The sequence below is a fragment of the Colias eurytheme genome, chromosome 3 (genome assembly GCF_061535395.1).
Source record: "Colias eurytheme isolate Ceu_HAF_F1 chromosome 3, ilColEury1 Martin Lab GWU primary, whole genome shotgun sequence".
NCBI classification, from domain to species: domain Eukaryota; kingdom Metazoa; phylum Arthropoda; class Insecta; order Lepidoptera; family Pieridae; genus Colias; species Colias eurytheme.
In genome coordinates this window covers 1508411-1533587 of record NC_142982.1, presented here as the reverse complement: position 1 = coordinate 1533587, position 25177 = coordinate 1508411, and the positions used below count along the sequence as shown (strand labels likewise).

The 25177-nt window shown below is 45.3% G+C and overlaps 1 protein-coding gene across 1 annotated transcript in view; it reads right to left on the bottom strand.

The window, feature by feature from the left end:
• Gapvd1 (GTPase activating protein and VPS9 domains 1) overlaps nucleotides 1–25177 on the bottom strand; it is a 56208-nt gene that overhangs the window by 2844 nt on the left and 28187 nt on the right. The window contains exons 26-30 of the mRNA XM_090119326.1: nucleotides 24669–24877; nucleotides 23993–24135; nucleotides 22924–23013; nucleotides 22406–22520; nucleotides 21935–22082 (exon numbers count right to left, since the gene is read on the bottom strand). Coding sequence (XP_089975452.1) covers nucleotides 21935–22082; nucleotides 22406–22520; nucleotides 22924–23013; nucleotides 23993–24135; nucleotides 24669–24877 — 705 coding nt within the window. The remainder of the gene's footprint in view (nucleotides 1–21934; nucleotides 22083–22405; nucleotides 22521–22923; nucleotides 23014–23992; nucleotides 24136–24668; nucleotides 24878–25177) is intronic.

Below are 25177 nucleotides of genomic sequence, written 5' to 3'. Positions count from 1 at the left end.
CGTGTAAAATCTCCCTGACCTGTTATAACATCTGTTATAGCTATCTGGCTTGATAAAACACCTGTTACAAATCCCTGTCCTGTTAAAGCACCTGTAACAGCTCCCTGACCTGTTAAAGCACCTGTTACAGCTCCCTAATCTGTAAAAGCACGTGTAATAGCTTCCTGACCTGTTAAAACATCTGTTATAGCTCCCTGACCTGTAAGAGCACCTGTAACAGCTCCCAGACTTGTTAGAGCACCTGTAACAGCTCCCAGACTTGTTAAAGCACCTGTTACAGCTTCCTGACCTGTAAAAGCACCTGTTACAGCTCCCCGACCTGTAAATGCACCAGTTACAGCTCCCTGACCTGTAAAAGTACCTGTTACAGCTCCCTGACCTGTAAAAGTACCTGTTACAGCTCCCTGACCTGTTAAAGCACCTGTTACAGCTTCCTGACCTGTAAAAGTACCTGTTACAGCTTCCTGATCTGTTAAAGCACGTGTAAAAGCTCCCTGACCTGTTAAAGCACCTGTTTCAGCTCCCTAACCTGTTAAAGCACATGTTACAGCTTCCTGACATGTTATAGCACCTGTAGCAGCTTCCGGACATATTAAAAGTACCTGTTACAGCTCCCTGACCTGTTAAAGCACGTGTAAAAGCTCCCTGACCTGTTAAAGCACCTGTTTCGGCTCCCTAACCTGTTAAAGCACCTGTTACAGCTTCCTGACCTGTTAAAGCACGTGTAAAAGCTTCCTTACCTGTTAAAGCATCTGTAACAGCTTCCTGACATGTTATAGCACCTGTAGCAGCTTCCGGACATATTAAAAGTACCTGTTACAGCTCCCTGACCTGTAAAAGCATTTGTTACAGCTTCCTGACCTGTAAAAGCACCTGTAGCACCTTCCGGACCTGTTAAAGCACGTGTAAAAGCTCCCTGACCTGTAAAAGCACCTGTAGCAGCTTCCGGACCCTCCCTGATCTGTTAAAGCATTTGTTTCAGCTGTCTGACCTGTTAAGGCACGTGTAAAAGCTCCCTGACCTGTTAAAGCACATGTAAAAGCTCCTTGACCTGTTAAAGTACGTGTAAAAGCTCAATGACCTGTTAAAGCACCTGTTTCAGCTCCCTGACCTGTAAAAGTACCTGTTACAGCTCCCTGACCTGTTAAAGCACCTGTTACAGCTTCCTGACCTGTAAAAGTACCTGTTACAGCTTCCTGATCTGTTAAAGAACGTGTAAAAGCTCCCTGGCCTGTTAAAGCACCTGTTTCAGCTCCCTAACCTGTTAAAGCACATGTTACAGCTTCCTGACATGTTATAGCACCTGTAGCAGCTTCCGGACATATTAAAAGTACCTGTTACAGCTCCCTGACCTGTTAAAGCATTTGTTACAGCTTCCTGACCTGTAAAAGCACCTGTAGCACCTTCCGGACCTGTTAAAGCACGTGTTAAAGCTCCCTGACCTGTAAAAGTACCTGTTACAGCTTCCTGATCTGTTAAAGCACGTGTAAAAGCTCCCTGACCTGTTAAAGCACCTGTTTCAGCTCCCTAACCTGTTAAAGTACATGTTACAGCTTCCTGACATGTTATAGCACCTGTAGCAGCTTCCGGACATATTAAAAGTACCTGTTACAGCTCCCTGACCTGTTAAAGCATTTGTTACAGCTTCCTGACCTGTAAAAGCACCTGTAGCACCTTCCGGACCTGTTAAAGCACGTGTAAAAGCTCCCTGACCTGTAAAAGCACCTGTAGCAGCTTCCGGACCCTCCCTGATCTGTTAAAGCATTTGTTTCAGCTGTCTGACCTGTTAAGGCACGTGTAAAAGCTCCCTGACCTGTAAAAGCACATGTAAAAGCTCCTTGACCTGTTAAAGTACGTGTAAAAGCTCCATGACCTGTTAAAGCACCTGTTTCAGCTCCCTAACCTGTTAAAGCACCTGTTACAGCTTCCTGACCTGTTAAAGCACGTGTAAAAGCTCCCTTACCTGTTCAAGCACCTGTAACAGCTTCCTGACCAGTAAAAGCACCTGTAGCAGCTTCCGGACCTGTTAAAGCACCTGTTACAGCTCCCTGACCTGTTAAAGCATTTGTTTCAGTTGTCTGACCTGTTAAAGCACGTGTAAAAGCTCCCTGACCTGTTAAAGCACCTGTTACAGCTTCCTGACCTGTTAAAGCACGTGTAAAAGCTCTCTCACCTGTTAAAGCACCTGTAACAGCTTCCTGGCATGTTATAGCACCTGTAGCAGCTTCCGGACATGTTTAAGTACCTGTTACAGCTCCCGGACCTGTAAAAGCATTTGTTACAGCTTCCTGACCTGTAAAAACACCTGTAGCAGCTACCGGACCTGTTAAAGCACGTGAAAAAGCTCCGTGACCTGTTAAAGCAAATGTAAAAGCTCCCTGACCTGTTAAAGCACCTGTAGCAGCTTCCGGACCTGTTAAAGCACCTGTTACAGCTTCCTGACCTGTAAAAGTACCTGTTACAGCTTCCTGATCTGTTAAAGCACGTGTAAAAGCTCCTTGACCTGTAAAAGCACCTGTTTCAGCTCCCTAACCTGTTAAAGCACCTGTTACAGCTTCCTGACCTGTTAAAGCACGTGTAAAAGCTTCCTTACCTGTTAAAGAACCTGTAACAGCTTCCTGACATGTTATAGCACCTGTAGCAGCTTCCGGACATATTAAAGTACCTGTTACAGCTCCCTGACCTGTTAAAGCATTTGTTACAGCTGTATGACCTGTTAAAGCACGTGTAAAAGCTCCGTGACCTCTTAAAGCACCTGTTTCAGCTCCCTAACCTGTTAAAGCACCTGTTACAGCTTCCTGACCTGTAAAAGTACCTGTTACAGCTTCCTGATCTGTTAAAGCACGTGTAAAAGCTCCCTGACCTGTTAAAGCACCTGTTTCAGGTCCCTTACCTGTAAAAGCACCTGTTACAGCTTCCTGACCTGTTAAAGCACGTGTAAAAGCTCCCTTACCTGTTAAAGCACCTGTAACAGCTTCCTGGCATATTATAGCACCTGTAGCAGCTTCCGGACATGTTAAAGTACCTGTTACAGCTCCCGGACCTGTTAAATCATTTGTTACAGCTTCCTGACCTGTAAAAACACCTGTAGCAGCTTCCGGACCTGTTAAAGCACGTGTAAAAGCTCCGTGACCTGTTTAAGCAAATGTAAAAGCTCCCTGACCTGTAAAAGCACCTGTAGCAGCTTCCGGACCTGTTAAAGCACCTGTTACAGCTCCCTGACCTGTTAAAGCATTTGTTTCAGCTGTCTGACCTGTTAAAGCACGTGTAAAAGCTCCGTGACCTGTTAAAGCACCTGTTTCAGCTCCCTAACCTGTTAAAGCACCTGTTACAGCTTCCTGACCTGTAAAAGTACCTGTTACAGCTTCCTGATCTGTTAAAGCACGTGTAAAAGCTCCCTGACCTGTTAAAGCACCTGTTTCAGGTCCCTTACCTGTAAAAGCACCTGTTACAGCTTCCTGACCTGTTAAAGCACGTGTAAAAGCTCCCTTACCTGTTAAAGCACCTGTAACAGCTTCCTGGCATATTATAGCACCTGTAGCAGCTTCCGGACATGTTAAAGTACCTGTTACAGCTCCCGGACCTGTTAAATCATTTGTTACAGCTTCCTGACCTGTAAAAACACCTGTAGCAGCTTCCGGACCTGTTAAAGCACGTGTAAAAGCTCCGTGACCTGTTTAAGCAAATGTAAAAGCTCCCTGACCTGTAAAAGCACCTGTAGCAGCTTCCGGACCTGTTAAAGCACCTGTTACAGCTTCCTGACCTGTAAAAGTACCTGTTACAGCTTCCTGATCTGTTAAAGCACGTGTAAAAGCTCCCTGACCTGTTAAAGCACCTGTTTCAGCTCCCTAACCTGTTAAAGCACCTGTTACAGCTTCCTGACCTGTTAAAGCACGTCTAAAAGCTTCCTTACCTGTTAAAACACCTGTAACAGCTTCCTGACATGTTATAGCACCTGTAGCAGCTTCCGGACATATTAAAGTACCTGTTACAGCTCCCTGACCTGTTAAAGCATTTGTTACAGCTGTCTGACCTGTTAAAGCACGTGTAAAAGCTCCCTGACCTGTTAAAGCACATGTAAAAGCTCCCTTACCTGTTAAAGCACCTGTAACAGCTTCCTGACCTGTAAAAGCACCTGTAGCAGCTTCCGGACCTGTAAAAGCACCTGTTACAGCTCCCTGACCTGTTAAGGCATTTGTTTCAGCTGTCTGACCTGTTAAAGCACGTGTAAAAGCTCCGTGACCTGTTAAAGCACCTGTTTCAGCTCCCCGACCTGTTAAAGCACCTGTTACAGCTTCCTGACCTGTTAAAGCACGTGTAAAAGCTCCCTTACCTGTTCAAGCACCTGTAACAGCTTCCTGACCAGTAAAAGCACCTGTAGCAGCTTCCGGACCTGTTAAAGCACCTGTTACAGCTCCCTGACCTGTTAAAACATTTGTTTCAGTTGTCTGACCTGTTAAAGCACGTGTAAAAGCTCCCTGACCTGTTAAAGCACCTGTTATAGCTTCCTGGCATGTTATAGCACCTGTAGCAGCTTCCGGACATGTTAAAGTACCTGTTACAGCTCCCGGACCTGTAAAAGCATTTGTTACAGCTTCCTGACCTGTAAAAACACCTGTAGCAGCTACCGGACCTGTTAAAGGACGTGAAAAAGCTCCGTGACCTGTTAAAGCAAATGTAAAAGCTCCCTGACCTGTAAAAGCACCTGTAGCAGCTTCCGGACCTGTTAAAGCTCCTGTTACAGCTTCCTGACCTGTAAAAGTACCTGTTACAGCTTCCTGATCTGTTAAAGCACGTGTAAAAGCTCCCTGACCTGTTAAAGCACCTGTTTCAGCTCCCTAACCTGTTAAAGCACCTGTTACAGCTTCCTGACCTGTTAAAGCACGTGTAAAAGCTTCCTTACCTGTTAAAGCATCTGTAACAGCTTCCTGAAATGTAATAGCACCTGTAGCAGCTTCCGGACATATTAAAAGTACCTGTTACAGCTCCCTGACCTGTTAAAGCATTTGTTACAGCTTCCTGACCTGTAAAAGCACCTGTAGCACCTTCCGGACCTGTTAAAGCACGTGTAAAAGCTCCCTGACCTGTAAAAGCACCTGTAGCAGCTTCCGGACCCTCCCTGATCTGTTAAAGCATTTGTTTCAGCTGTCTGACCTGTTAAGGCACGTGTAAAAGCTCCCTGACCTGTAAAAGCACCTGTTACAGCTCCCTGACCTGTTAAAGCATTTGTTGCAGCTGTCTGACCTGTAAAAGCACGTGTAAAAGCTCCGTGACCTGTTAAAGCACCTGTTTCAGCTCCCTAACCTGTTAAAGCACCTGTTACAGCTTCCTGACCTGTTAAAGCACCTGTAACAGCTTCCTGGCATGTTATAGCACCTGTAGCAGCTTCCGGACATGTTAAAGTACCTGTTACAGCTCCCGGACCTGTTAAATCATTTGTTACAGCTTCCTGACCTGTAAAAACACCTGTAGCAGCTTCCGGACCTGTTAAAGCACGTGTAAAAGCTCTGTGACCTGTTAAAGCAAATGTTAAAGCTCCCTGACCTGTAAAAGCACCTGTGGCAGCTTCCGGACCTGTTAAAGCACCTGTAACAGCTTCCTGACATGTTATAGCACCTGTAGCAGCTTCCGGACATAATAAAGTACCTGTTACAGCTCCCTGACCTGTTGAAGCATTTGTTACAGCTGTCTGACCTGTTAAAGCACGTGTAAAAGCTCCCTGACCTGTTAAAGCACATGTAAAAGCTCCCTTACCTGTAAAAGCACCTGTAACAGCTTCCTGACCTGTAAAAGCACCTGTAGCAGCTTCCGGACCTGTTAAAGCACCTGTTACAGCTCCCTGACCTGTTAAAGCATTTGTTTCAGCTGTCTGACCTGTTAAGGCACCTGTAAAAGCTCCCTGACCTGTTAAAGCACCTGTTTCAGCTCCCTAACCTGTTAAAGCACCTGTTACAGCTTCCTGACCTGTAAAAGCACCTGTAGCAGCTTCCGGACCTGTTAAAGCACCTGTTACAGCTCCCTGACCTGTTAAAGCATTTGTTTCAGCTGTCTGACCTGTTAAAGCACGTGTAAAAGCTCCGTGACCTCTTAAAGCACCTGTTTCAGCTCCCTAACCTGTTAAAGCACCTGTTACAGCTTCCTGACCTGTAAAAGTACCTGTTACAGCTTCCTGATCTGTTAAAGCACGTGTAAAAGCTCCCTGACCTGTTAAAGCACCTGTTTCAGGTCCCTTACCTGTAAAAGCACCTGTTACAGCTTCCTGACCTGTTAAAGCACGTGTAAAAGCTCCCTTACCTGTTAAAGCACCTGTAACAGCTTCCTGGCATATTATAGCACCTGTAGCAGCTTCCGGACATGTTAAAGTACCTGTTACAGCTCCCGGACCTGTTAAATCATTTGTTACAGCTTCCTGACCTGTAAAAACACCTGTAGCAGCTTCCGGACCTGTTAAAGCACGTGTAAAAGCTCCGTGACCTGTTAAAGCAAATGTAAAAGCTCCCTGACCTGTAAAAGCACCTGTAGCAGCTTCCGGACCTGTTAAAGCACCTGTTACAGCTCCCTGACCTGTTAAAGCATTTGTTTCAGCTGTCTGACCTGTTAAAGCACGTGTAAAAGCTCCGTGACCTGTTAAAGCACCTGTTTCAGCTCCCTAACCTGTTAAAGCACCTGTTACAGCTTCCTGACCTGTAAAAGTACCTGTTACAGCTTCCTGATCTGTTAAAGCACGTGTAAAAGCTCCCTGACCTGTTAAAGCACCTGTTTCAGGTCCCTTACCTGTAAAAGCACCTGTTACAGCTTCCTGACCTGTTAAAGCACGTGTAAAAGCTCCCTTACCTGTTAAAGCACCTGTAACAGCTTCCTGGCATATTATAGCACCTGTAGCAGCTTCCGGACATGTTAAAGTACCTGTTACAGCTCCCGGACCTGTTAAATCATTTGTTACAGCTTCCTGACCTGTAAAAACACCTGTAGCAGCTTCCGGACCTGTTAAAGCACGTGTAAAAGCTCCGTGACCTGTTTAAGCAAATGTAAAAGCTCCCTGACCTGTAAAAGCACCTGTAGCAGCTTCCGGACCTGTTAAAGCACCTGTTACAGCTTCCTGACCTGTAAAAGTACCTGTTACAGCTTCCTGATCTGTTAAAGCACGTGTAAAAGCTCCCTGACCTGTTAAAGCACCTGTTTCAGCTCCCTAACCTGTTAAAGCACCTGTTACAGCTTCCTGACCTGTTAAAGCACGTCTAAAAGCTTCCTTACCTGTTAAAACACCTGTAACAGCTTCCTGACATGTTATAGCACCTGTAGCAGCTTCCGGACATATTAAAGTACCTGTTACAGCTCCCTGACCTGTTAAAGCATTTGTTACAGCTGTCTGACCTGTTAAAGCACGTGTAAAAGCTCCCTGACCTGTTAAAGCACATGTAAAAGCTCCCTTACCTGTTAAAGCACCTGTAACAGCTTCCTGACCTGTAAAAGCACCTGTAGCAGCTTCCGGACCTGTAAAAGCACCTGTTACAGCTCCCTGACCTGTTAAGGCATTTGTTTCAGCTGTCTGACCTGTTAAAGCACGTGTAAAAGCTCCGTGACCTGTTAAAGCACCTGTTTCAGCTCCCCGACCTGTTAAAGCACCTGTTACAGCTTCCTGACCTGTTAAAGCACGTGTAAAAGCTCCCTTACCTGTTCAAGCACCTGTAACAGCTTCCTGACCAGTAAAAGCACCTGTAGCAGCTTCCGGACCTGTTAAAGCACCTGTTACAGCTCCCTGACCTGTTAAAACATTTGTTTCAGTTGTCTGACCTGTTAAAGCACGTGTAAAAGCTCCCTGACCTGTTAAAGCACCTGTTATAGCTTCCTGGCATGTTATAGCACCTGTAGCAGCTTCCGGACATGTTAAAGTACCTGTTACAGCTCCCGGACCTGTAAAAGCATTTGTTACAGCTTCCTGACCTGTAAAAACACCTGTAGCAGCTACCGGACCTGTTAAAGGACGTGAAAAAGCTCCGTGACCTGTTAAAGCAAATGTAAAAGCTCCCTGACCTGTAAAAGCACCTGTAGCAGCTTCCGGACCTGTTAAAGCTCCTGTTACAGCTTCCTGACCTGTAAAAGTACCTGTTACAGCTTCCTGATCTGTTAAAGCACGTGTAAAAGCTCCCTGACCTGTTAAAGCACCTGTTTCAGCTCCCTAACCTGTTAAAGCACCTGTTACAGCTTCCTGACCTGTTAAAGCACGTGTAAAAGCTTCCTTACCTGTTAAAGCATCTGTAACAGCTTCCTGAAATGTAATAGCACCTGTAGCAGCTTCCGGACATATTAAAAGTACCTGTTACAGCTCCCTGACCTGTTAAAGCATTTGTTACAGCTTCCTGACCTGTAAAAGCACCTGTAGCACCTTCCGGACCTGTTAAAGCACGTGTAAAAGCTCCCTGACCTGTAAAAGCACCTGTAGCAGCTTCCGGACCCTCCCTGATCTGTTAAAGCATTTGTTTCAGCTGTCTGACCTGTTAAGGCACGTGTAAAAGCTCCCTGACCTGTAAAAGCACCTGTTACAGCTCCCTGACCTGTTAAAGCATTTGTTGCAGCTGTCTGACCTGTAAAAGCACGTGTAAAAGCTCCGTGACCTGTTAAAGCACCTGTTTCAGCTCCCTAACCTGTTAAAGCACCTGTTACAGCTTCCTGACCTGTTAAAGCACCTGTAACAGCTTCCTGGCATGTTATAGCACCTGTAGCAGCTTCCGGACATGTTAAAGTACCTGTTACAGCTCCCGGACCTGTTAAATCATTTGTTACAGCTTCCTGACCTGTAAAAACACCTGTAGCAGCTTCCGGACCTGTTAAAGCACGTGTAAAAGCTCTGTGACCTGTTAAAGCAAATGTTAAAGCTCCCTGACCTGTAAAAGCACCTGTGGCAGCTTCCGGACCTGTTAAAGCACCTGTAACAGCTTCCTGACATGTTATAGCACCTGTAGCAGCTTCCGGACATAATAAAGTACCTGTTACAGCTCCCTGACCTGTTGAAGCATTTGTTACAGCTGTCTGACCTGTTAAAGCACGTGTAAAAGCTCCCTGACCTGTTAAAGCACATGTAAAAGCTCCCTTACCTGTAAAAGCACCTGTAACAGCTTCCTGACCTGTAAAAGCACCTGTAGCAGCTTCCGGACCTGTTAAAGCACCTGTTACAGCTCCCTGACCTGTTAAAGCATTTGTTTCAGCTGTCTGACCTGTTAAGGCACCTGTAAAAGCTCCCTGACCTGTTAAAGCACCTGTTTCAGCTCCCTAACCTGTTAAAGCACCTGTTACAGCTTCCTGACCTGTTAAAGCACGTGTAAAAGCTTCCTTACCTGTTAAAGCACCTGTAACAGCTTCCTGACATGTTATAGCACCTGTAGCAGCTTCCGGACATATTAAAGTACCTGTTACAGCTCCCTGACCTGTTAAAGCATTTGTTACAGCTGTCTGACCTGTTAAGGCACCTGTAAAAGCTCCCTGACCTGTTAAAGCACATGTAAAAGCTCCCTGACCTGTTAGAGCACCTGTTACAGCTTCCTGATCTGTTAAAGCACGTGTAAAAGCTCCCTGACCTGTTAAAGCACCTGTTTCAGCTCCCTAACCTGTTAAAGCACCTGTTACAGCTTCCTGACCTGTTAAAGCACGTGTAAAAGCTCCCTTACCTGTTAAAGCACCTGTAACAGCTTCCTGACATGTTATAGCACCTGTAGCAGCTTCCGGACATATAAAAAGTACCTGTTACAGCTCCCTGAGCTGTTAAAGCATTTGTTACAGCTTCCTGACCTGTAAAAGCACCTGTAGCAGCTTCCGGACCTGTTCAAGCACCTGTAACAGCTTCCTGACCTGTTAAAGCACCTGTAGCAGCTTCCGGACCTGTAAAAGCACCTGTTACAGCTCCCTGACCTGTTAAGGCATTTGTTTCAGCTGTCTGACCTGTTAAAGCACGTGTAAAAGCTCCGTGACCTGTTAAAGCACCTGTTTCAGCTCCCCGACCTGTTAAAGCACCTGTTACAGCTTCCTGACCTGTTAAAGCACGTGTAAAAGCTCCCTTACCTGTTCAAGCACCTGTAACAGCTTCCTGACCAGTAAAAGCACCTATAGCAGCTTCCGGACCTGTTAAAGCAAATGTTAAAGCTCCCTGACCTGTAAAAGCACCTGTGGCAGCTTCCGGACCTGTTAAAGCACCTGTAACAGCTTCCTGACATGTTATAGCACCTGTAGCAGCTTCCGGACATAATAAAGTACCTGTTACAGCTCCCTGACCTGTTGAAGCATTTGTTACAGCTGTCTGACCTGTTAAAGCACGTGTAAAAGCTCCCTGACCTGTTAAAGCACATGTAAAAGCTCCCTTACCTGTAAAAGCACCTGTAACAGCTTCCTGACCTGTAAAAGCACCTGTAGCAGCTTCCGGACCTGTTAAAGCACCTGTTACAGCTCCCTGACCTGTTAAAGCATTTGTTTCAGCTGTCTGACCTGTTAAGGCACCTGTAAAAGCTCCCTGACCTGTTAAAGCACCTGTTTCAGCTCCCTAACCTGTTAAAGCACCTGTTACAGCTTCCTGACCTGTTAAAGCACGTGTAAAAGCTTCCTTACCTGTTAAAGCACCTGTAACAGCTTCCTGACATGTTATAGCACCTGTAGCAGCTTCCGGACATATTAAAGTACCTGTTACAGCTCCCTGACCTGTTAAAGCATTTGTTACAGCTGTCTGACCTGTTAAGGCACCTGTAAAAGCTCCCTGACCTGTTAAAGCACATGTAAAAGCTCCCTGACCTGTTAGAGCACCTGTTACAGCTTCCTGATCTGTTAAAGCACGTGTAAAAGCTCCCTGACCTGTTAAAGCACCTGTTTCAGCTCCCTAACCTGTTAAAGCACCTGTTACAGCTTCCTGACCTGTTAAAGCACGTGTAAAAGCTCCCTTACCTGTTAAAGCACCTGTAACAGCTTCCTGACATGTTATAGCACCTGTAGCAGCTTCCGGACATATAAAAAGTACCTGTTACAGCTCCCTGAGCTGTTAAAGCATTTGTTACAGCTTCCTGCCCTGTAAAAGCACCTGTAGCAGCTTCCGGACCTGTTAAAGCACGTGAAAAAGCTCCCTAACCTGTAAAAGCACCTGTAGCAGCTTCCGGACCTGTAAAAGCACGTGTAAAAGCTCCCTGACCTGTTAAAAGCAAATGTAAAAGCTCCCTGACCTGTAAAAGCACCTGTAGCAGCTTCCGGACCTGTTCAAGCACCTGTAACAGCTTCCTGACCTGTTAAAGCACCTGTAGCAGCTTCCGGACCTGTAAAAGCACCTGTTACAGCTCCCTGACCTGTTAAGGCATTTGTTTCAGCTGTCTGACCTGTTAAAGCACGTGTAAAAGCTCCGTGACCTGTTAAAGCACCTGTTTCAGCTCCCCGACCTGTTAAAGCACCTGTTACAGCTTCCTGACCTGTTAAAGCACGTGTAAAAGCTCCCTTACCTGTTCAAGCACCTGTAACAGCTTCCTGACCAGTAAAAGCACCTATAGCAGCTTCCGGACCTGTTAAAGCACCTGTTACAGCTCCCTGACCTGTTAAAACATTTGTTTCAGTTGTCTGACCTGTTAAAGCACGTGTAAAAGCTCCCTGACCTGTTAAAGCACCTGTTATAGCTTCCTGGCATGTTATAGCACCTGTAGCAGCTTCCGGACATGTTAAAGTACCTGTTACAGCTCCCGGACCTGTAAAAGCATTTGTTACAGCTTCCTGACCTGTAAAAACACCTGTAGCAGCTACCGGACCTGTTAAAGCACGTGAAAAAGCTCCGTGACCTGTTAAAGCAAATGTAAAAGCTCCCTGACCTGTAAAAGCACCTGTAGCAGCTTCCGGACCTGTTAAAGCACCTGTTACAGCTTCCTGACCTGTAAAAGTACCTGTTACAGCTTCCTGATCTGTTAAAGCACGTGTAAAAGCTCCCTGACCTGTTAAAGCACCTGTTTCAGCTCCCTAACCTGTTAAAGCACCTGTTACAGCTTCCTGACCTGTTAAAGCACGTGTAAAAGCTCCCTTACCTGTTAAAGCACCTGTAACAGCTTCCTGACATGTTATAGCACCTGTAGCAGCTTCCGGACATATAAAAAGTACCTGTTACAGCTCCCTGAGCTGTTAAAGCATTTGTTACAGCTTCCTGCCCTGTAAAAGCACCTGTAGCAGCTTCCGGACCTGTTAAAGCACGTGAAAAAGCTCCCTAACCTGTAAAAGCACCTGTAGCAGCTTCCGGACCTGTAAAAGCACGTGTAAAAGCTCCCTGACCTGTTAAAAGCAAATGTAAAAGCTCCCTGACCTGTAAAAGCACCTGTAGCAGCTTCCGGACCTGTTCAAGCACCTGTAACAGCTTCCTGACCTGTTAAAGCACCTGTAGCAGCTTCCGGACCTGTTTAAGCACCTGTTACAGCTCCCTGACCTGTTAAAGCAACTGTTACAGCTCCCTGACCTGTTAAAGCATTTGTTTCAGCTGTCTGACCTGTTAAAGCACGTGTAAAAGCTCCGTGACCTGTTAAAGCACCTGTTTCAGCTCCCTAACCTGTTAAAGCACCTGTTACAGCTTCCTGACCTGTAAAAGTACCTGTTACAGCTTCCTGATCTGTTAAAGCACGTGTAAAAGCTCCCTGACCTGTTAAAGCACCTGTTTCAGGTCCCTTACCTGTAAAAGCACCTGTTACAGCTTCCTGACCTGTTAAAGCACGTGTAAAAGCTCCCTTACCTGTTAAAGCACCTGTAACAGCTTCCTGGCATGTTATAGCACCTGTAGCAGCTTCCGGACATGTTAAAGTACCTGTTACAGCTCCCGGACCTGTTAAATCATTTGTTACAGCAGCTTCCTGACCTGTAAAAGCACCTGTAGCAGCTTCCGGACCTGTAAAAGCACCTGTTACAGCTCCCTAACCTGTTACAGCTTCCTGACCTGTTAAAGCACGTGTAAAAGCTCCCTTACCTGTTCAAGCACCTGTAACAGCTTCCTGACCAGTAAAAGCACCTGTAGCAGCTTCCGGACCTGTTAAAGCACCTGTTACAGCTCCCTGACCTGTTAAAGCATTTGTTTCAGTTGTCTGACCTGTTAAAGCACGTGTAAAAGCTCCCTGACCTGTTTAAGCACCTGTTACAGCTTCCTGACCTGTTAAAGCACGTGTAAAAGCTCCCTCATCTGTTAAAGCAAATGTAAAAGCTCCCTGACCTGTAAAAGCACCTGTAGCAGCTTCCGGACCTGTTAAAGCACCTGTTACAGCTTCCTGACCTGTAAAAGTACCTGTTACAGCTTCCTGATCTGTTAAAGCACGTGTAAAAGCTCCCTGACCTGTTAAAGCTTCCGGACCTGTTAAAGCACGTGAAAAAGCTCCGTGACCTGTTAAAGCAAATGTAAAAGCTCCCTGACCTGTAAAAGCACCTGTTTCAGCTCCCTAACCTGTTAAAGCACCTGTTACAGCTTCCTGACCTGTTAAAGCACGTCTAAAAGCTTCCTTACCTGTTAAAGCACCTGTAACAGCTTCCTGACATGTTATAGCACCTGTAGCAGCTTCCGGACATATTAAAGTACCTGTTACAGCTCCCTGACCTGTTATAGCATTTGTTACAGCTGTCTGACCTGTTAAAGCACGTGTAAAAGCTCCCTGACCTGTTAAAGCACATGTAAAAGCTCCCTTACCTGTTAAAGCACCTGTAACAGCTTCCTGACCTGTAAAAGCACCTGTAGCAGCTCCCTGACCTGTTAAAGCATTTGTTTCAGCTGTCTGACCTGTTAAAGCACGTGTAAAAGCTCCGTGACCTGTTAAAGCACCTGTTTCAGCTCCCTAACCTGTTAAAGCACCTGTTACAGCTTCCTGACCTGTTAAAGCACGTGAAAAAGCTCCCTTACCTGTTAAAGCACCTGTAACAGCTTCCTGACATGTTATAGCACCTGTAGCAGCTTCCGGACATGTTAAAGTACCTGTTACAGCTCCCGGACCTGTAAAAGCATTTGTTACAGCTTCCTGACCTGTAAAAACACCTGTAGCAGCTTCCGGACCTGTTAAAGCACGTGAAAAAGCTCCGTGACCTGTTAAAGCAAATGTAAAAGCTCCCTGACCTGTAAAAGCACCTGTAGCAGCTTCCGGACCTGTTAAAGCACCTGATACAGCTTCCTGACCTGTAAAAGTACCTGTTACAGCTTCCTGATCTGTTAAAGCACGTGTAAAAGCTCCCTGACCTGTTAAAGCACCTGTTTCAGCTCCCTAACCTGTTAAAGCACCTGTTACAGCTTCCTGACCTGTTAAAGCACGTCTAAAAGCTTCCTTACCTGTTAAAGCACCTGTAACAGCTTCCTGACATGTTATAGCACCTGTAGCAGCTTCCGGACATATTAAAGCACCTGTTACAGCTCCCTGAGCTGTTAAAGCATTTGTTACAGCTTCCTGCCCTGTAAAAGCACCTGTAGCAGCTTCCGGACCTGTTAAAGCACGTGTAAAAGCTCCCTGACCTGTTAAAAGCAAATGTAAAAGCTCCCTAACCTGTAAAAGCACCTGTAGCAGCTTCCGGACATGTTAAAGCACGTGTAAAAGCTCCCTGACCTGTTAAAAGCAAATGTAAAAGCTCCCTGACCTGTAAAAGCACCTGTAGCAGCTTCCGGACCTGTTCAAGCACCTGTAACAGCTTCCTGACCTGTTAAAGCACCTGTAGCAGCTTCCGGACCTGTTAAAGCACCTGTTACAGCTCCCTGACCTGTTAAAGCAACTGTTACAGCTCCCTGACCTGTTAAAGCATTTGTTTCAGCTGTCTGACCTGTTAAAGCACGTGTTAAAGCTCCGTGACCTGTTAAAGCACCTGTTTCAGCTCCCTAACCTGTTAAAGCACCTGTTACAGCTTCCTGACCTGTTAAAGCACGTGTAAAAGCTCCCTTACCTGTTCAAGCACCTGTAACAGCTTCCTGACCAGTAAAAGCACCTGTAGCAGCTTCCGGACCTGTTAAAGCACCTGTTACAGCTCCCTGACCTGTTAAAGCATTTGTTTCAGTTGTCTGACCTGTTAAAGCACGTGTAAAAGCTCCCTGACCTGTTAAAGCACCTGTTACAGCTTCCTGACCTGTTAAAGCACGTGTAAAAGCTCCCTCACCTGTTCAAGCACCTGTAACAGCTTCCTGGCATGTTATAGCACCTGTAGCAGCTTCCGGACATGTTAAAGTACCTGTTACAGCTCCCGGACCTGTAAAAGCATTTGTTACAGCTTCCTGACCTGTAAAAACACCTGTAGCAGCTTCCGGACCTGTTAAAGCACGTGAAAAAGCTCCGTGACCTGTTAAAGCAAATGTAAAAGCTCCCTGACCTGTAAAAGCACCTGTAGCAGCTTCCGGACCTGTTAAAGCACCTGTTACAGCTTTCTGACCTGTAAAAGTACCTGTTACAGCTTCCTGATCTGTTAAAGCACGTGTAAAAGCTCCCTGACCTGTTAAAGCTTCCGGACCTGTTAAAGCACGTGAAAAAGCTCCGTGACCTGTTAAAGCAAATGTAAAAGCTCCCTGACCTGTAAAAGCACCTGTTTCAGCTCCCTAACCTGTTAAAGCACCTGTTACAGCTTCCTGACCTGTTAAAGCACGTCTAAAAGCTTCCTTACCTGTTAAAGCACCTGTAACAGCTTCCTGACATGTTATAGCACCTGTAGCAGCTTCCGGACATATTAAAGTACCTGTTACAGCTCCCTGACCTGTTATAGCATTTGTTACAGCTGTCTGACCTGTTAAAGCACGTGTAAAAGCTCCCTGACCTGTTAAAGCACATGTAAAAGCTCCCTTACCTGTTAAAGCACCTGTAACAGCTTCCTGACCTGTAAAAGCACCTGTAGCAGCTTCCGGACCTGTAAAAGCACCTGTTACAGCTCCCTGACCTGTTAAAGCATTTGTTTCAGCTGTCTGACCTGTTAAAGCACGTGTAAAAGCTCCGTGACATGTTATAGCACCTGTAGCAGCTTCCGGACATATTAAAGCACCTGTTACAGCTCCCTGAGCTGTTAAAGCATTTGTTACAGCTTCCTGCCCTGTAAAAGCACCTGTAGCAGCTTCCGGACCTGTTAAAGCACGTGTAAAAGCTCCCTAACCTGTAAAAGCACCTGTAGCAGCTTCCGGACATGTTAAAGCACGTGTAAAAGCTCCCTGACCTGTTAAAAGCAAATGTAAAAGCTCCCTGACCTGTAAAAGCACCTGTAGCAGCTTCCGGACCTGTTCAAGCACCTGTAACAGCTTCCTGACCTGTTAAAGCACCTGTAGCAGCTTCCGGACCTGTTAAAGCACCTGTTACAGCTCCCTGACCTGTTAAAGCAACTGTTACAGCTCCCTGACCTGTTAAAGCATTTGTTTCAGCTGTCTGACCTGTTAAAGCACGTGTAAAAGCTCCGTGACCTGTTAAAGCACCTGTTTCAGCTCCCTAACCTGTTAAAGCACCTGTTACAGCTTCCTGACCTGTAAAAGTACCTGTTACAGCTTCCTGATCTGTTAAAGCACGTGTAAAAGCTCCCTGACCTGTTAAAGCACCTGTTTCAGGTCCCTTACCTGTTAAAGCACCTGTTACAGCTTCCTGACCTGTTAAAGCACGTGTAAAAGCTCCCTTACCTGTTAAAGCACCTGTAACAGCTTCCTGGCATGTTATAGCACCTGTAGCAGCTTCCGAACATGTTAAAGTACCTGTTACAGCTCCCGGACCTGTTAAATCATTTGTTACAGCTTCCTGACCTGTAAAAACACCTGTAGCAGCTTCCGGACCTGTTAAAGCACGTGTAAAAGCTCCGTGACCTGTTTAAGCAAATGTAAAAGCTCCCTGACCTGTAAAAGCACCTGTAGCAGCTTCCGGACCTGTAAAAGCACCTGTTACAGCTGCCTGACCTGTCAAAGCACGTGTAAAAGCTCCCTCACCTGTTAAAGCACCTGTTTCAGCTCACTAACCTGTTAAAGCACCTGTTACAGCTTCCTGACCTGTTAAAGCACGTGTAAAAGCTTCCTTACCTGTTAAAGCACCTGTAACAGCTTCCTGACATGTTATAGCACCTGTAGCAGCTTCCGGACATATTAAAGTACCTGTTACAGCTCCCTGACCTGTTAAAGCATTTGTTACAGCTGTCTGACCTGTTAAAGCACGTGTAAAAGCTCCCTGACCTGTTAAAGCACATGTAAAAGCTCCCTTACCTGTTAAAGCACCTGTAACAGCTTCCTGACCTGTAAAAGCACCTGTAGCAGCTTCCGGACCTGTAAAAGCACCTGTTACAGCTCCCTGACCTGTTAAAGCATTTGTTTCAGCTGTCTGACCTGTTAAAGCACGTGTAAAAGCTCCCTGACCTGTTAAAGCACCTGTTTCAGCTCCCTAACCTGTTAAAGCACCTGTTACAGCTTCCTGACCTGTTAAAGCACGTGTAAAAGCTCCCTTACCTGTTCAAGCACCTGTAACAGCTTCCTGACCAGTAAAAGCACCTGTAGCAGCTTCCGGACCTGTTAAAGCACCTGTTACAGCTCCCTGACCTGTTAAAGCATTTGTTTCAGTTGTCTGACCTGTTAAAGCACGTGTAAAAGCTCCCTGACCTGTTAAAGCACCTGTTACAGCTTCCTGACCTGTTAAAGCACGTGTAAAAGCTCCCTCACCTGTTAAAGCACCTGTAACAGCTTCCTGGCATGTTATAGCACCTGTAGCAGCTTCCGGACATGTTAAAGTACCTGTTACAGCTCCCGGACCTGTGAAAGCATTTGTTACAGCTTCCTGACCTGTAAAAACACCTGTAGCAGCTTCCGGACCTGTTAAAGCACGTGAAAAAGCTCCGTGACCTGTTAAAGCAAATGTAAAAGCTCCCTGACCTGTAAAAGCACCTGTAGCAGCTTCCGGACCTGTTAAAGCACCTGTTACAGCTTCCTGACCTGTAAAAGTACCTGTTACAGCTTCCTGATCTGTGAAAGCACGTGTAAAAGCTCCCTGACCTGTTAAAGCACCTGTTTCAGCTCCCTAACCTGTTAAAGCACCTGTTACAGCTTCCTGACCTGTTAAAGCACGTCTAAAAGCTTCCTTACCTGTTAAAGCACCTGTAACAGCTTCCTGACATGTTATAGCACCTGTAGCAGCTTCCGGACATATTAAAGTACCTGTTACAGCTCCCTGACTTGTTATAGCATTTGTTACAGCTGTCTGACCTGTTAAAGCACGTGTAAAAGCTCCCTGACCTGTTAAAGCACATGTAAAAGCTCCCTTACCTGTTAAAGCACCTGTAACAGCTTCCTGACCTGTAAAAGCACCTGTAGCAGCTTCCGGACCTGTAAAAGCACCTGTTACAGCTCCCTGACCTGTTAAAGCATTTGTTTCAGCTGTCTGACCTGTTAAAGCACGTGTAAAAGCTCCATGACCTGTTAAAGCACCTGTTTCAGCTCCCTAACCTGTTAAAGCACCTGTTACAGCTTCCTGACCTGTTAAAGCACGTGAAAAAGCTCCCTTACCTGTTAAATCACCTGTAACAGCTTCCTGGCATGTAATAGCACCTGTAGCAGCTTCCGGACATGTTAAAGTACCTGTTACAGCTCCCGGACCTGTTAAATCATTTGTTACAGCTTCCTGACCTGTAAAAACACCTGTAGCAGCTTCCGGACCTGTTAAAGCACGTGTAAAAGCTCTGTGACCTGTGAAAGCAAATGTTAAAGCTCCCTGACCTGTAAAAGCACCTGTAGCAGCTTCCGGACCTGTTAAAGCACCTGTTACAGCTTCCTGACCTGTTAAAGCACGTGTAAAAGCTCTCTCACCTGTTAAAGCACCTGTAACAGCTTCCTGGCATGTTATAGCACCTGTAGCAGCTTCCGGACATGTTTAAGTACCTGTTACAGCTCCCGGACCTGTAAAAGCATTTGTTACAGCTTCCTGTCCTGTAAAAACACCTGTAGCAGCTTCCGGACCTGTTAAAGCACGTGAAAAAGCTCCGTGACCTGTTAAAGCAAATGTAAAAGCTCCCTGACCTGTAAAAGCACCTGTAGCAGCTTCCGGACCTGTTAAAGCACCTGTTACAGCTTCCTGACCTGTAAAAGTACCTGTTACAGCTTCCTGATCTGTTAAAGCACGTGTAAAAGCTCCCTGACCTGTTAAAGCACCTGTTTCAGCTCCCTGACCTGTTAAAGCACATGTAAAAGCTCCCTTACCTGTTAAAGCACCTGTAACAGCTTCCTGACCTGTAAAAGCACCTGTAGCAGCTTCCGGACCTGTTAAAGCACCTGTTACAGCTCCCTGACCTGTTATAGCATTTGTTTCAGTTGTCTGACCTGTTAAGGCACCTGTAAAAGCTCCCTAACCTGTTAAAGCACCTGTTACAGCTTCCTGACCTGTTAAAGCACGTGTAAAAGCTCTCTCACCTGTTAAAGCACCTGTTACAGCTTCCTGGCATGTTATAGCACCTGTAGCAGCTTCCGGACATGTTTAAGTACCTGTTACAGCTCCCGGACCTGTAGAAGCATTTGTTACAGCTTCCTGTCCTGTAAAAACACCTGTAGCAGCTTCCGGACCTGTTAAAGCACGTGAAAAAGCTCCGTGACCTGTTAAAGCAAATGTAAAAGCTCCCTGACCTGTAAAAGCACCTGTAGCAGCTTCCGGACCTGTTAAAGCACCTGTTACAGCTTCCTGACCTGTAAAAGTACCTGTTACAGCTTCCTGACCTGTTAAAGCACGTGTAAAAGCTTCCTTACCTGTTAAAGCACCTGTAACAGCTTCCTGACATGTTATAGCACCTGTAGCAGCTTCCGGACATATTAAAGTACCTGTTACAGCTCCCTGACCTGTTAAAGCATTTGTTACAGCTGTCTGACCTGTTAAAGCACGTGTAAAAGCTCCCTGACCTGTTAAAGCACATGTAAAAGCTCCCTTACCTGTTAAAGCACCTGTAACAGCTTCCTGACCTGTAAAAGCACCTGTAGCAGCTTCCGGACCTGTAAAAGCACCTGTTACAGCTCCCTGACCTGTTAAAGCATTTGTTTCAGCTGTCTGACCTGTTAAAGCACGTGTAAAAGCTCCGTGACCTGTTAAAGCACCTGTTTCAGCTCCCTAACCTGTTAAAGCACCTGTTACAGCTTCCTGACCTGTTAAAGCACGTGTAAAAGCTCCCTTACCTGTTCAAGCACCTGTAACAGCTTCCTGACCAGTAAAAGCACCTGTAGCAGCTTCCGGACCTGTTAAAGCACCTGTTACAGCTCCCTGACCTGTTAAAGCATTTGTTTCAGTTGTCTGACCTGTTAAAGCACGTGTAAAAGCTCCCTGACCTGTTAAAGCACATGTAAAAGCTCCCTTACCTGTTAAAGCACCTGTTACAGCTTCCTGACCTGTTAAAGCACGTGAAAAAGCTCCCTTACCTGTTAAAGCACCTGTAACAGCTTCCTGGCATGTTATAGCACCTGTAGCAGCTTCCGGACATGTTAAAGTACCTGTTACAGCTCCCGGACCTGTTAAATCATTTGTTACAGCTTCCTGACCTGTAAAACACCTGTAGCAGCTTCCGGACCTGTTAAAGCACGTGTAAAAGCTCTGTGACCTGTTAAAGCAAATGTAAAAGCTCCCTGACCTGTAAAAGCACCTGTAGCAGCTTCCGGACCTGTTAAAGCACCTGTAACAGCTTCCTGACATAATAAAGTACCTGTTACAGCTCCCTGACCTGTTGAAGCATTTGTTACAGCTGTCTGACCTGTTAAAGCACGTGTAAAATCTCCCTGACCTGTTAAAGCACATGTAAAAGCTCCCTTACCTGTTAAAGCACCTGTAACAGCTTCCTGACCTGTAAAAGCACCTGTTACAGCTCCCTGACCTGTTAAAGCATTTGTTTCAGCTGTCTGACCTGTTAAGGCACCTGTAAAAGCTCCCTGACCTGTTAAAGCACATGTAAAAGCTCCCTGACCTGTTAGAGCACCTGTTACAGCTTCCTGATCTGTTAAAGCACGTGTAAAAGCTCCCTGACTTGTTAAAGCACCTGTTTCAGCTCCCTAACCTGTTAAAGCACCTGTTACAGCTTCCTGACCTGTAAAAGCACGTGTTAAAGCTCCCTTACCTGTTAAAGCACCTGTAACAGCTTCTTGACATGTTATAGCACCTGTAGCAGCTTCCGGACATATTAAAAGTACCTGTTACAGCTCCCTGAGCTGTTAAAGCATTTGTTACAGCTTCCTGCCCTGTAAAAGCACCTGTAGCAGCTTCCGGACCTGTTAAAGCACGTGTAAAAGCTCCCTAACCTGTAAAAGCACCTGTAGCAGCTTCCGGACCTGTTAAAGCACGTGTAAAAGCTCCCTGACCTGTTAAAAGCAAATGTAAAAGCTCCCTGACCTGTAAAAGCACCTGTAGCAGCTTCCGGACCTGTTCAAGCACCTGTAACAGCTTCCTGACCTGTTAAAGCACCTGTAGCAGCTTCCGGACCTGTTTAAGCACCTGTTACAGCTCCCTGACCTGTTAAAGCAACTGTTACAGCTCCCTGACCTGTTAAAGCATTTGTTACAGCTTCCTGACCTGTAAAAGCACCTGTAGCAGCTTCCGGACCTGTTAGAGCACCTGTAAAAGCTTCCTGACCTGTAAAAGCACCTGTAGCAGCTTCCGGACCTGTTAAAGCACGTGTAAAAGCTCCCTGACCTGTTAAAGCAAATGTAAAATCTCCCTGACCTGTAAAAGCACCTGTAGCAGCTTCCGGGCCTGTTAAAGCACCTGTTTCAGCTTCCTGACCTGCAAAAGCACCTGTTACAGCTCCCCGACCTGTAAATGCACCTGTTAAAGCTTCCGGACCTGTTAAAGCACCTGTTAAAGCTCACTGATCTGTTAAAACACCTGTAACAGCTCCCAGACCTGATAAAACACCTGTTACAGCTCCCTGACCGGTTAAAGCTACATGTGTCACCAAGGTGGAAGGGCGCCGCCCACACGTGCGGTACCCCCCACTAGCGACCCCGTGACGTCACCTTGTCCCTCGGCGTGCGGTACACGGGCAGGTGCCGCAGCAGCGCCTGCGCGTGCGGGAAGGGCGCCGCCCACACGTGGCGAGCCGCAACACCGGCACTTCGCGCGCTCGTACATGCGGCCAGACGACGCATGTGCTCGCTCAACACCCTGAAACGTTATCGGCCCTCAAATTAAAAAAAAATTGTTGAAATAAAAAAAAAATAAGATTTAAAAAAAAGATTTTTTTAGAACACAGGTTCTCAGTAATTATTTATTTTTATTTAACCCATTGTGCCCCAAGCGGCCCGATCGGTCCCAGACACAATAGATTTTCTATTGTGTCTGTGGTTCCGGGGCTTGAGTTAATAAAAAAGAAATTTATAAATATTCTGAATACGTTTTTTTGTAATAGTAGGTACATATACATAAATTCGATGGAAAAGTAAAAAACAATAATTACTCGTGAAAATTAAAAAGAAACTTTAACTCACTGATCCCTAGCAATATCGCCATCTCCATTCGGGAACAGCACTTGCAGGTACAGTCTCGCGAACACCGCTCTCTCCACCGTCACTTCGACACTTTCGATCACTGTTGGTGTCGCACCTAAAATACATTTATTTTAGCATTCAAGTATTATTAACAAATTTACTGTCAATCGCTATTAAAAAGATGGACATAAATAAAAAAATATTCATTGAAATTAGCACCTTATTTCGTATCAGTAAAGTTCAGTCTATTTGTATCGCTTATTAGAAAACTCTGCCTAATACACGCGTAGGTAGAGTTTTGCATCGGACGATTTTGAGCGCGATTGTGAGTCTAGTTGATAACTGTACATACAGGAATTGGTTTATTAAAACAGTTGAAACAGTTTCAACAAAAAGTTGAAATATAACTCTACTTTACATTATACAGGTTCCTTTTACATTGAAAGATATATATTTCACATGATAAAGAATCGAAATCAGAAAGAACTTATATTTTTATTCCAATAACTTCAACTTACCTTCCCAAGATGGATCGGCCTTAACTTCCGCAGTGATCGCCTTTATACTGGCCGTAAGTCGTGTTGCTTTTTCGTCCATCAGCTCTCCACCTATGCAGCCAATTTTTATTTATTTTATTGAATATACTCTTAGAATAATTTGAAAACATATTTTTATAATTATTGAGAAGGGGGTATAACTAAATCAAAATGTTAAGATTAAAGATCGAAAACGCTTATTGATCGAAAAAAAAATAGCTCACAACGCGTAGTGGTTACAGTAACAACCACATAACGAAATTCGAATATGGTTCTAATTTTGCTACAATCACAGAAACGCAACATTCGTCCCGTGACTGACGTGCTATTCAACCTAGAAGCGTTGTGATTTGTGGCAATCAATAGTTATGTCAGGTTAGAATTCCAGATCCATGCCCATTGTTAAAGTGAAACTTCTTCAGGCGCGTTAAGAGTAAAATTTCAAGGTCATGACAATACCATCACGTTACGGAGTAAGGCAACAATTTTGGTATCTTTGAATCATGCCGAAGCACGTCTTTGTATTTTTTTTTATTTTTCCAATGTCATTATCAATTCAACCTGAAAAATATATTTATTTATTTATTTTAAACACTTTATTGTGCTGCCGATATAACAAAAGTAGGTACAATAAATTTTTAATTAGTACAAACAACAGAAGGCGGCACTATTACTAACACGTAATCTCTTCCAGGCAAACAAATTGTGTGAAAAACAATATTACTACAGCGGAGGTATGTAAAAAAATTGGTTGTTTGTAAAGTAGGTTTACGTTCGAGATGTTTACGTGATAACATAATGCAGTGGCAGCGCTCGAGATGAGACGGGAGATCGGTCCGTCTCTCTCTCGTTATACCTGCGATCGCGCTCGTGAGGTTTTGGTGTGACACAAGTTTCTGAACATGTCACCCGACTAAAACGATTTTAAAAAAGTTATCACGTTAAAAGTTAAACATAAATATATGATACTAAAAATACATAATATACACACTAATATAAGATAAAATATACTACAATAAATAACGCAAGTCTACACAGTATGTCGACTGACCGTTAACAGCATGGTGCGCCCGTGCAGCATGGTTTCTCGCCAGCCTGCGCAGCGGGGCCCCGCGCTCCAGCTGCTCTAGCACACGAGCTGCGCCCGCGCAACGACCACACTCCGATACCTCCCCGCGGACTAGCTTGATTTGGCTGTATGGGGAAAATGGTGGTTTGAGATTTGAGGAAATAATAATAAAGATATAACTTTTTTGAAGTGAAACTTCTTTATCGGGGTTGGAAAAAAATTTAGTGTAACATTTTTTCGTTACGCGCCATCTTTTTCTTATCCCGTGATTCGACGTATTTCTGTAAAGTTGCATATAGTAAATTGTTTTTTGAAAAATAAGGTTATAAAGAAGTTTCACTTCTTACGTGTGTACACTAGTAAACGCACACATTTTTTTATTATTTAATTGAGTTAAATGTAAAAGCACTTTGAATAGAGCTAGAACGTCATTTTAAAGAAATTATTTGCCGGGCGGGTTTTTTTCATACAGCACCTGTAATGGAAAAAATGCGAAACGAGTTCGTCAAAACAGCAAAACAGTCGACAGTATGTATGACATGTTATCGGTATTTCACAGGTGGTAAATTATAATTTTTCTATATTTTTACTATTCAAAAGCGCTTCTCAACGACGAATAAATAAATGTTTGAATTTAAGTTTCACTCCCCCCGCTCACCTGCGCAGATCATGGTGCGCGTGCGCAAGTGCCGCTCTGCACGACGCCAAGTACGCCGCGTACGGGCGGCGAGCGGCCAGATCTGCCCGTAACGCGGCCGCTAGGCGGGTTGCCCGTGCCCCGGCGGCAGATAGAGCACGTGCTGTCGCCGCTGCCTCTGCGCATTGCCCAGCGCGCACCCAGTCCGCTAGGGACGTGCTCGTGCAACGCTGGGAAAAAGGGCATTCAAAAAAATTGGTTGTCTGTAAAGTAGGTTTACGATCGAGATGTTTACGTGATAAAATAATGCAGTGGCAGCGCTCGAGATGAGACGGGAGATCGGTCCGTCTCTCTCTCGTTATACCTGCGATCGCGCTCGTGAGGTTTTGGTGTGACATAAGTTTCTGAACATGTCACCCGACTAAAACGATTTTAAAAACGTTATCACGTTAAAATAATTGACTGACCGGTTGGCTCGGTTGGTAGTAGCCCTGCCTTCCAAGCCAGAGGTCGTGAGTTCGATTCCCACC